We start from the raw sequence: 12,948 nt of genomic DNA on the forward strand, positions 1-12,948 counted from the left end.
AGCCATTACTGCAGTCAGCATCACTACTTGGCATGTTGGTCTCAGAAGAGGCTGCAGACTCTTTCCAGCCTTCTTGGAAAGATGGTGGAGCAGCCCTGGTTACTGAAAACTCAGTTCCTCTGGATGAGGACACCATTACTGAGGTCAGTCTTCATCACTAGGAACTTCCAGATTGGAATTTGAGAAAAAATGTAGGATTTGCACAGGAAACTGCTGCACCCGTTCCAAAATCTCAGTTCTTGAAGTGCTCACTGCAGTGTCTTCCACAAACAATATTTTATCCATTAGGATAGTAGACAGGAAACAATTACGTTCACATGACATACACATTTATCTTAAGTCCCTTGTCTAAAGTGTGTGTATCAAAACCTGCAGATGTGTCTGATCTGCACTGCAAGACAATGACTTTCATACCTATTCATCTGTATTTATGTAGCTCCATAATTCTATACACTAATTAGTTCTTCCTAAACTAATTTAAAGTCTAAACAAGGGGTATAATATAATGTACAGAGCTGAATACCCATTCAGCAATGAACAACCAAGAGCCAGAGTTCACATTGACAAATGTCGATACTGTAACAAAGAAACATTCCCAAGTGTCTGCCATTGCCTGGTATTCTAACTACTCATCCTGATGAAATTCCAGCTTTGCAGTCTCCTGTTACAGAAAAAGTGGAAGTGTGCGTTGTGTCTGCAAGGAAAACTATGCAGGACCCAACTGTGAAAGGTAAGAAATTCATAGGATGGCTTGCTGTTCAGCAACACAGAAGTCCAGAATTTTTTGAGAGAATCTTGCCATCTTGCCAAATCTTGCCATAAGATTTCTCTGGGGAGAAATCTTATGCACTAGTTTTCATCAGGTAGAATTGTGTCTGTGAAATGATCTTGTTCATTTCCTACTAAAAAGCACTAAAATTTGCTGTGGAGAAGTGTCAGCATAAGACAGACATTTACATATGATGTATTTTGATCTAGTTCTTGCATTTTGTGTACCTTCATGCGGTGATCTTCCTAAAAGGAATGTAATTTCAAAGTACAAAATACAAATCAGAAACACCAGCTGGAGTGAAAAATATCCACCATATCGATTCCTCTTGCAATTCACCCCCTTAAATATGTAGCAGGTTTCTACCAAATAATTTTTACAAAAGCAAAGGAGAAAATCCACTATCGAGTCAAATTCTTAAAGCAGATGCAGCTTTTTTCATTACATTTTAAATGCACTTCACAGGCATGATTCAATAAAGTCAAGCAAACAATTATAGACCAGTGTTGCTTTTCAACTTTCCCTTATGTCCATAAACAATTTCCAGTAAATATTCCCTAAATAACAAAGGACACAAATAAATGGAACTATACTGCAGAAATATAACATCATGTGCTGTAAGAGGCTTTCTTACTTGTTATGAACACACATGGATGATGTTTCAATGAATGTCAAGGGCCTGATTAAAATTCAGAAATTGTCCTCGAGCAGCCAATAAATTAAAACAGCTCTAGCACAAAGACTGAGGGATATAGGATGGCTCAGACAATGGCTTCCTGAACATTTCCTTTTGTTTTCCCTTAAAGCCCCTGAAGTATTTAAGTCTTTAGTCATCTGTCAATAATGGGCAAGCCTGGAATTCAAATGATACTTAATGTAACTGTCAGAGAAGGGAGAAAAGGGATGCTTAAGATGCAAAGACAAAATCAAAATGAAAAAGGTAAGATGAACAATGAACATCATCCTTACAGATGATGCAAAATCATCAGTCAATTACCTCCACATCACTAGCATCATGACAGCAACAGTGAAAGCAGATGGCACAAAAATAAAAAGCCCACCCTTGTTTACAGGCCCACGGCTGTATTCTTTTGTTCCTTCAAAATGTCAGGTTTATACACAAAGGATAATGCAGACAATTAAAAGGTCATTGAGGTTCCTTAATGGTTATTAAAATGTCAACCCAGACTACAACCAATACAAATCCTATGAAATGGGCAGCAGTAACAGAGAAACAGCAGAAAATAACATCAGCATTGTTTTCTAAGGGCCACTCCCCAGCCTGACACAGTGCATCTGTCTCAAGGAAGGCAAAGCTGTGTAGAAAAAGCTACAGAAAGAAATCAGCTTGTCCTGGTCACTATGTTAAGAGCTTGGCTGATTGCTGGGGTAAGGTGTAAGCAGTGACAGACAGGACTTGCCTTCTGGTCCTACTACTGTTTGTATCAGAAATGTCCAAAAGTGTTTCAAAGCTGGATGATGTACTGCTTGCCCCTGCCCACTAGCTAAAGAGCAGGTCCCTACTTGGCACACACTGCTGCTGGGCACTGCCAGAAAAAGATGGTGTGAACTCACAGGCACCCTAGCTAGGAACTGAGTAAACCAGCTTCCCAAACTGAAATTTAGGAATTAATCATTTTTATCCTGGACTTCAGCAGTAAGGCATCAGGGTGGTAACTGATGCCATGCAGGTTTTGTTAATGCACAAGTGTTAAAAAGAACAATTGAAAAAATTACAATTTACCATCCAAAGCAAGTCGATGAAAAAGGTTCTTTGGCATTGCCAGAGAAGAGGAAGTTGATTTCTTACTCACTAATAATTACAGGAAGCAGCTATGGCTGCAGAATGAAACAAAGACAACTTTGCACTTTTATTATGGGAGAGGAAATATTCTTTTTTAGCAAAAAAGAGTCATTTATTGATACAACCTAGGAAAAGACATTTACTCCAGGCCTCTTAACTTTTTCAGGCCATAAAGTGCAGAGATGGAGCAGAACATTTCCAGTCAGTGGCCTCTGCTCTTCTCACATCCTGCCCACAATTCAAAAGACGTTAAATGCCTCAGTACTATGAAATGTACTGAGGGGCAAAGGGAAGAGTGAAGGTAAAACATTTATTTTCGGCTCTGAAAGTTTCTTTTTACTTTAAACAGCTGCTCCAGATGAGAAGTTACGGCTAATAAAAGTGAGTCATAGAAGAGTTCAGGCTGGGAGGGACCTTAAAAGTCATCTGGTTCCAACCCCCTGCCATGGGCGGGGACACGTTCCACTAGACCAGGATACTCCATCTAGCCTGGCCTTGAACTTCCAGGGATGGGTCATCCACAACTTCTCTGGGCAACTTGTTCTGGTGCCTCAGGTGGTCATGAATTGCAAAATGAATCTGTGGGGATGTGAGGAAATGTCCTCTACATTCCTGGCAAGTGAACTGAACAGTTTATTTTGGAAAAGAAGTGGGGAAATGGCCTTGTCCTGATGAGAGGGCAGACACGACAGGCCTCGTGGGGATAGCACACTGTTGTTGGTAGATGTGGGCAGCAGTGAGCAAAAGGCTGGTCTGACCCCAGCCCTACTCAGTGGCCTCTGTGAACCTGGTGGCCACATTAGACAGATGATCATTTGGAAAATACCTTACTACAGAAAAACAAGAAACTGAAATTTCAGACAATCATAGCAAGACTTCTGGCATGACTGACTAGCAGCTTTACCCATCACTGCCTGCTCTAACTCCCATGGGAATGGGGAATGATTCAACCAAATCATAATCATAAGTGACACTCTGCACTCAGTGTCGCACTCACAGTTCTTCAGGGGGTGCACAGAACTCCCGGACACACTTTAATTCTTTACATCTGGGTCACCCAAATGATAAAATCTGCACCAAAGATTCTGGCAGTGCTGCAAAGAGACAGAAAGAGCCTTTGTCATTGACAAAAGCAGTGTTTGAGGCAGCCAAGTGGTTTATATTAAGATGCTTTAAATTTTATGTTTCTACTGTGAGGATTCAGGACTGGAACATGAACAAAGCAGTGTTGAGGAAATTACTCTCTTTATCCAAAAAAATAAAAAAACAACAGAAAATATGGGAACAGATCAAAATGCGAAGCTTTTATCAGATCTCACACATTTTCAGGGTTCAGACATGGCAGAACCTGAATTTGACTGTGTTCAGATTTTAGAAGACAACTGACCTTGATTAAGGTACCCAGCCAGAATCTGGGAAAATTAATCTGAACTGCCTGAAGTGCTCACACTCCCTGCTTACCAACAGCAGACAGAAAAAAACAGCATCTTAAACAGGACTTTGGATGGGAGACAAGGACAACATGGTGATAAAACAGAATGAGCCACAATAAATACTCCTTACCAAAATCATTGCAGCAACTATTCAACCCTCCAATTCCTTCAGCCAGCAATTGTTACACCAGCCAGTTATTCCCTTCCTGCCAGGAATTCTTCGTTTCCAGTTTTGGGGTATGAGTCCCTGATCTCCGAGCTGCAGGCTTCTGCATCATGGGCACCCATGCCCACCCCACTACTAGTTCTCCTCGTGTCAATGGTTGTTTTGCAAAAGCTCCCCTTGCTTGTAGGATTAAGCACATTTCCTGATATCAGCAGAAATATCTTTAACTGAGACTATTTCCTTTCCAAATAACCAAATCTGTTACGACCTCCATGCTTAGGGCCACTGATCCATCCAGGAGTATTGCATTGCTGGTGTGTCTGTACTATGAAAAAACATCATAATATCAACATGTCTCTCATTTTAAGATGTAGAAATTTCTCAACTGAAATGCTTCCCAAACATAACAAGACATGATATGAAATTTGGACCTATTTCAGGCCTTCACTGGGGTGCCTGGTACCCACCTCCCTCTCTCCCTCTGCAGACCAAGAGAGGTATCCTCCCTGGTGACTGCTCTCAGCCTTTTACCTTCATCCAACAGGATAACATCAAACAGATCTGAAAAATAGAGTTTGGCTCAGGGCCTATTCTGTTTTGCAAAGATAAGAAGCCACCCCAATTCCTCACCATAGAAGTATTTCTATAAACCTTTCCTAGGCAGTACTTTTTATGTACATTTATAATAGAAATAAAGTCTGAATTTCCTCTGAGTTTCAGCATCCTGAAATGTGGCCTCTTACCCCGGTTTCCTATATAACACAATATAGTTGGTGAGATACAGAGCTGAAAGAGACCAAAACAAACACTGTAGAGCTGCCTTGATGCCATGGCAATTCTGTCACAGATTTTAAAACAATAGGGAGAAAATCATTTCACTGCTAAAAGAACACAGAAAAAATAAATTAATGCAGACTGGTATGCTTGAGATACCAGGGGTGTTCCAGAGGGGGAAAATATATAACAGTACAGATTGAGATTAGAGCACAAAATAGCCTCTGTAGGAGTAAAGCTCCTAATTAGCTCTCTGTCCATTAGAAGCTGCAGACAATGATCAATTCCTGGTAACACAAATAAGGTCAGAGATAAAAAGGTGTCACAGATAGGAATGTCATTGTTCGTCATTGCCGGTGTTGCTCTTCCTTTCAGGTGCGCCCCTGGTTACTATGGGAACCCTTTGCTAATTGGAAGCACTTGTAAAAAATGTGACTGCAATGGCAACTCAGACCCAAATCTGATTTTTGAAGACTGTGATGAAGTGACCGGCCAGTGCCGCAACTGCCTGCACCACACCAGCGGCTTCAACTGCGAACGATGCGCGCCGGGCTACTACGGGGACGCCAGATTGGCTAAAAACTGCACAGGTACTGTCTGCAGTCTGGTACAGCAGAGCTGAGCAGCACAGCACAGTCTGTGGGTGATCTCCCAGAAATCAGAGATGCCTGATACCTAGGTTGACAGATACCCGGGGCTTTGGGAGGAAGGTGATGGGATAACTTGGATGCCTGTTCAGTTGAATCATCCCAGGTGCCAGAGAAATATCTCTTTCCATCTCCCGTGACCAAGTCTCAGACCCCAGACTCCAACATCTCTAGTGCCTGATGAGGTTTAATGGAGGCACTGTTGTGCTCTCCTGAATCTTGTTTTAAGTAAGGTTCTCTAAGAGTTCTTTGGGCAAAGTCCTCATCTTTGTGCTTGTCCACACCATGACCACTCAGGCTGATGGTGCTTAAGAACTTGAAAGTATTTTTTATGGGAACAGTATCATCCTTCTTGTCCTGACCCAACACCCACTCACTTTCTGCTATTTTCCACATTGGTGACATATTCTGCATTTCCTACAAGTCTGTGTAATGTGGCTGGTTACTGTATTTTCACACAAGGGGTACTTTCAGAGTCTGGTAAAGTGCTACATGGAGTAACTCAGCTAAACACATCTGCACAGAGTGGTCGCAAAGTTTTGTCTCCTCTAATGTTGTCCTAATTTACATGGAGTTCAATCCAAACAGGGCTTTCACCTCATACCTTTTATTCTTGCTTTGGCCCTGGAAGTGAAGTTTACATCCTCTTTCAAAGCACTTAAGAACAGCCACTGATAAAGGCAAAATGTAGGTGCTCAGAGCAAGGATCTTGGGGCTCCCTCCCAAATTCTTTGGCAGGGGTCCCTCAAGGACTAGAACACAAAGGAGGAAGACAAAGTATTCCTACCTCAGCCTGACTCAAAAGTAAGACAGTTGAAACACACACTCAGCTTGGACCTCAGAAGTGATCCAGGGCCTCCAGGTACAGAGCTACAGGCCTCAGGGACTTAGCAATATCTTGATCCTTCTTGCAACTCACTGTGTACTTGGACTTTGTTTTTTACTTCCTTATTATAAGTGTTTTGGGACACACAGGATGGAGGCTGTGAGGATGCTGTGCAATCACATGCCCTTTGGGCTGCTATCTTCACTTGTAGGGGACCATATATGATGCCACGATGGTCCTATCTGGTTTTATATTCCAGTGACAGCTGGAATTTAAGTGTGACTCTCCAGTGTGAGTAACTCATATTGCAAAGTCATGTGGTTGAATTCCATTTATACTGAACAGGAAGAGATGGTGTTCATGCACAGTGATCCCAAAAGCCAAAGCCATGTATCCCAACCAGCTAAAAAGACATCAGCTCTGGGGAACAGTGTGCCCCAAAACTCACCTCCTGCCTGGATTTAGGTAGCAAAGATGTTCATGAAATACAGCATGTCTGTGATTTTGAGGTGGCAAAAAAAAAATCTTGTTTATAAACTTCACTGCCTAATTCACTTCACCTGTGATGACTTAACTGTAGTTGTCCAGGAAGGAATGATAGGATCCAGTCTGTGGGTCCTGAATTCCATGAGGCAGACAGAACACACCCAGCACTTCACCTCTGCAAACCACAGCCCACATCATGCCCTGCCCACAGCCAAAAGCTTCAAGCACCTAAGAGTAACTTTGCCAGAAGTCTGAGAGTCACAGGGCATTCCAAGTGTCTGAGCAGGTTATGCAATAAGTGATTTTGGAAGGCGTCTCTGAAAGTGCAGTTTCAAAACTCAATTCAAACTTTCACCACCTCGGTACAGTTTTTTTGTTTGCACTCTTAAGGAGGTACACAGGAGTTCTCTGTACAGGCTCTTCACACAGACTTCAAATCAGTGTGGTAATTCTCTTCATTAGCAGATTTTCTTGCTGTGTTTCATCTTTGCTAAAAATAAAAAGTGCTTGGGCACTTGACTATGTTGTGAGAGGTACAGCTTCTCTCTTTCCAGAAGTGAATTTAATCTTGAAGTTTACTCTAGCAAATCCTGATTTTGCAGTATTATGTTTCAGAGAATTACACATTTCTCGTTTCATCTTCATTTCTGCTGAGCACCACAATGTGCTGTACTCGACAGTACTGTGAGATTGCAGTGCATCAATACATCCATGATATTCAAACCATTTGTGTAGTTCACAGGGAAAGCTCATCCTTTGTTTGGCTTTGTGGGAAAATTAGGAACTATTGCTTAGAATTGATTCTGAAATAAGTCAAATATCTTCTTTAAACTAAAAATAGAGAAACAAAATTATTGTAAGAATCAAGCCAGTCTGCATACGTGGTTTCCACAGAGCATCTCAAAGGGTATATAAAACAAAAAAAAGCAAGACCACTAAACTAACAAGCAGCTCTATCAATCTAAAACCATTTTTTTCCTTTTGAGTGGAAAACAAAACCTGGGTAGCTGTGAATGGTAGTTTTAAGCTGCTTTTAATTATTTTTTTTTAACCACATATCCTTTAGCCCATAGTTCAAAGCTCTCCACAAATGGCCCTCAGAAATAAAGGTAAGTTTAGAAGCTTTCCCCACCAGCAAACTATGGTATCATTGAAAGTCTTAATTCCCTACTAAAATTGTGGTACCTCTTAAACCAGTAGCTGAAAAATGGTCCAGATTGCTTTTGGAATTATTTTGCTATAAGATTTTGTGTAGCAGACTCACAGGTATTCATTTAAACAAGAAGACACAATTTTATTTTCTTGAGCACCAGTCTCATTGAAATTTTAACCTTTTAAGTTTAATATTGCTACCTGGTGATAGCCCAGTCCCCATGATATAGGTAAAAAGAAATCTCTACTTTCAACAGATACTTTTCTTTCACTTCTTAAAAAAAAGAAATAACAAATTAAAGTAATCATCGATCCAAAAGCTGAGAGGCACAGATTGTGATAAGGTAAAAATATTGACTGCATCAGAGAATTCATAAGCAATTTCTGTTCTTACATTAGTACAAAAACTGTACTAAAAACAGTACAAAAACACTAACAGTGTTTTACTAACACTGGTCCACTCACACAAAATTATTCTGACATTAGTGCAGGGTGTTGTCTTTGAAGTTGTTTTACTTATTTTCTCTTGACAAATCCTTGACCATGCAATGGGAAATGTAAATACAAGGGCAATTCATACATAACAATTAATGGGCTGCAATAAAAAGGCAGTAAAATATTTTGTTATATGAGATTCTGCTGAAACCATGAATCACAAGACCAAAATAAATTCCAGATAGATTACTGCTGTTCTTATGTTCTGCTTGAGTTTTTGTTATTGTATTGAAGTGTTCCAAGAATATTTTAATCTTTAAAATAATATATTTTAAAAGGCCAATTAAACCTTGAAAGAGGTTTAAAGATGTTAGATTAGAAATTGGGCTTTTTAAAAAGCCACTTGTGCTGGCAATAAAAATGTTGCTTTCTCAAGTTTGAAAAAATATAAAACGTCATTTATTCTTCATTGTAAGTGGTAGGAGATATTTACTTTTTGATATGTTCAAGCTGACAGTGTAACTGGAGTCCACAATCAATCCCTGATAGCTGCAAAGCCTTTTTAGCAACAGCCTGACAGAGTGCTAAAAATTCCACAGGGCTGTGGAGAGATTTGTAACTAATAATTAACTTTAGTTGCCCCGCTGTTCTTAATACATCTCCTAAATGTCACCCTCTCTAGACATTGATGTACAATGGCCCTTCTGGGCAACTCTGGCCTCACTGACTCATGACCAAGCTTTGAACAAGTAATTTCAGCAGAGGTGTTCTCACTCTTCTCTGGAAACAGAGGTGTTTCCACTTCATATTTTATTTGTTCAAATTTCACCAGTGCAAGAAAAGCCTTTTCCAGCTACTGAAAGGAAAATCAGTCCAATAAGTTCTTCATATTGGTTTGAATACCCACACACAATCCTAAGTATAATAATTTCACGAGTCTTGGGAGGGGGGTTGTACATTTTGAAGATTCTTCTTTCAAAAGTCCTTTCTTTTTCCCCAGCATGTAACTGTGGAGGCAGAATGTGTGACAGCCAGACTGGAGAATGCCTTGCAGACAGTCCTGAAGTTTCTACTGACACAGACTGCCCAACCATCAGTAAGAACATTATCATAAAAACACCAATAATTAATGTTGCTCTTATATTTAGAAGCTTACAAATAGTAACTTAAGAGCTTGGTACTCCAGTGGGCTCAGGATTTTGATGGTGGTCCCACAGGGCACTTAAGTGTGTGAATATACACAATGTCCTGCTGATTGAGTACTTCAGCATGTTCTCACACACTTGTCTGAGTACAGGCATGTTTCCAACTCTGTGATGCAGACTACACATTCAGGTCCAAACTGCAGAGCAGCAGGGAAGTATCACCAAAGATACTTCCATAGACCTTGAGACACACTGCCTGAAAAATAATATTCTGGCCCTAAAACCTGTCCTCACAACTTTACCTGTGACATCTTGCATATAATTTATGGTTTTCTAGTTGTGGTTTAACTCCATCAACAACACAGCCAAACACTCCAGCAGAAACAGTGAGAGAATCAGAAGGCTAAAAGCCAGAAAAATTGTGCACACACAAGCCACGCACACTTTGCAAACAAAGCAAAACAATTAATTCATTCACTACTTCCCATGGGCAGGCAGGCATTCAGCCATCTCCAGGAGACCCGAACCCCACCACTCATAATATTTACTCAGGAAGACAAATGATATCACTCCAAATGTCCCCCCTGCCTTCCTCCTTCTTTTCCCCACTGTGTTTACTGAGCATGATGTCACACGGTCTGGAATATCCCTTTGGTCAGCTGGGGTCACCTGTCCTGGCTGTGTCTTCTCCCAGTTTCCAGCACATCCCTAGTCTCATCACCAGCATGGCAGTACAAAAAGCAGAAAGGGTCTTGGTTCTGTGTAAACCCTGCTCAGCAACAACAAAAACATCTCCACATTATCAACCCTGTGTTCAGCACAAATCCAAAAAATTGGCCCCATACCAGCTGCTGAAATTAACTGTGCAGAAAATTACCCCAGTCAAAGCCAGTACAACATCTAACATAGATTGCTGCTGTTGACAACCTGGCATTTATCCATCAGTCAGTTCCTTGCCCACTATCTCCCATACCCTAATGACAGGAAGCCTGGGGAGTTTCCAGGAGTACTATGTTGTAGCTATTGGTAACCACAGGTATTTTTTAAATGTTTGTGTATTTATACCTGTATATAATGCAGAGTGTGTAGCATGCATGCATTCTTGAACCAACTCCCAAGAAGAGAGGTCATGTGCCTGAAGAGCAACCAGAAGGAAAACATTTGGGATCTGCTAAAATATCAAGCAAAAGTGTCTGTCTTGCATTCAGTGTTAGCACCAGTGTCACTATAAACAAGGTGGCACTGCAATCATTCAGCAGGAGCAAGGATATAATTCTGCCAAAGCACTTTCCAAGCACATTATAACATTATAACTTTTAGAAGTTGTCGTCGTAACCAAGTAGGTGGTCAAGAGCCCATGTGCTGGACATCCTTATTTCTCATACCACCAAATTCTAAATATCAAGTTTGAGGTTCTGACAAAATGCAGTTGGTTTTGTTTGGCCTTCATCTGTTGTCCTTCAGGCCACAAACATGTAGCGCCTAGGGAATAGCCAGGAAATACCTCTCCCTCGCTCCCAACTGATTACAGAATCCCTGTGTCAGCCTCTTTGAGCAGTCCCATCTGGTGCTGCTCAGCTAGAAATGTCATAACTGTACTGTAGAAGTAACGTTGGAAGTGGAAGGATGAAAGTGAAAGAAAAGAGGTATCCACCAGCAAGCATCAGTGACAGAGTGAACACCATGGGTCAAGAGCACTATTACATGAATTTAAGATGCTTGCTGTAGCTGACACAAACACTAAAGAAAAATTATGCTGTCTTATTTTCTTATCAGGCTGTGATAAATGCATTTGGGATTTGACAGATGACATCCGGTTGTCAGTTCTGACAATCGACGAAAGCAAAGCCACTTTACTGAGCATTTCTACAGGTGTTGCAGCTCAAAGGCGTTTGAATGACCTGAACCTCACTACCACTCATCTCCAGGTACAAACATTGATGATTTTTCATTTTTTTTCATGTAGTTTGAATCTTTGAATGTCCACTCCATTCCTGTAAATTTCAATCTCTGCCCTCACTAGAGAAGGAGTTTATTTTCAGATGCACTGACTTTTTTTCCCACACACAGGAGGCAATGTCCAAAAAGAAGAATCATGCTACGCTTTGGACCATCCAGGTTGATGATGCTGCAGATGAGATGAATGATCTTGTCAGAGAAGCAGAAACACTTGATGAACAGGTTTGTTTACAGCCTTCTGCCAAAGCTCTGAGGGTTTGCACTTTGTCATATTCACCTGTTGGCATAAGAGGCAAGTACAGAATAGTCCCAGTTGGAATAGACCTAAAATGATCATCTGGTCCAGCTGTCTGAGCAATACAGGACCCACCAAAAGTTAAAGCATCTTATTAAGGGCATTGTTCAAATGCCTCTTAAATCCTGACAGATGTGGGGCATCAACCATCTCTCTAGAAAACCTGTTCCAGTGTTTGACCCTCTTCATAAAAAAACATTTCTTAACATCTACTCTGACACCTTCTATTTCTATTTCTATTTTTTTTAACTTTCTACTTTAAATAGGAATTAAAAGCATAAATTAATTATCAAGTCTTCTTCGCAGAAAAGGAAGGAGGTAAAAAGTGTGTTGAGTGTGGTTGGAGGTTTGCCACCAGTCACAAAAATCTTCCCCTCAGGATCGGAGTTCCCACCTACCCCCTACAAAACGTGTTTGATCTGGGATAGACACATTGCCTTTCTCATTCACATTTTGATTTTTAAGTGAAGTAACCAACATTAAACTAATGCAGATTGATTTTGGGAGCATTTGTACTATATCTATTTTACTTGTATGCTCTCTTAAAATTAAATTAATCCTGATTGGACATTTCAAAATATATTTCAAAACTGACAGTTTAAAAGATTTTTCATGTACCCACTGAGATGGGAGCTTGATCAGCACTCAAGATATTTTTAATACAATTACAATCATAAATGTTGCATCCACATCCAGCTGCCAGGTTGTAAAATTAAGGTTATCAGCTCTCATCTCCCACAACACTTCCATTGCATCCTAGAAGAATATGATATATGCTATATGTTAAGAGAAGAAATAGGGTTCAAAATTGCTTATCCTCTATTTTAAAAAGATGATATTAAACATCTTTCTGTTGCTGCAATATACATATATTAGTAAAAAACATCACTCTATGTTATTATAAAAGATAGCCACAGCTGCCATACAACTCGATTGTATTTTGTGCTTATTGCAAAGTGCCAGACCTTATATTCCCTTTACCAATTCCTTCACAAGACAAATTAAAATAATACCTTAAACTAAAACTCAAATATAGGAGCAGGCAGGGGGCAAAAAA

At 40.4% G+C, this 12,948-nt stretch overlaps 1 protein-coding gene across 1 annotated transcript in view; it reads left to right on the plus strand.

Moving 5' to 3' along the window:
- The window catches only part of LAMA4 (laminin subunit alpha 4), a 97,869-nt gene that overhangs the window by 35,671 nt on the left and 49,250 nt on the right, over nucleotides 1-12,948 (plus strand). Inside the window, exons 4-8 of the mRNA XM_071438323.1 lie at nucleotides 650-730; nucleotides 5,322-5,536; nucleotides 9,493-9,588; nucleotides 11,414-11,565; nucleotides 11,708-11,818. Of these exons, the coding sequence (XP_071294424.1) occupies nucleotides 650-730; nucleotides 5,322-5,536; nucleotides 9,493-9,588; nucleotides 11,414-11,565; nucleotides 11,708-11,818 (655 nt within the window). The remainder of the gene's footprint in view (nucleotides 1-649; nucleotides 731-5,321; nucleotides 5,537-9,492; nucleotides 9,589-11,413; nucleotides 11,566-11,707; nucleotides 11,819-12,948) is intronic.

This window comes from Agelaius tricolor, unplaced genomic scaffold, assembly GCF_023055355.1.
Source record: "Agelaius tricolor isolate 1412-34295 unplaced genomic scaffold, bAgeTri1.0.p SCAF_1, whole genome shotgun sequence".
NCBI classification, from domain to species: Eukaryota; Metazoa; Chordata; class Aves; order Passeriformes; family Icteridae; genus Agelaius; species Agelaius tricolor.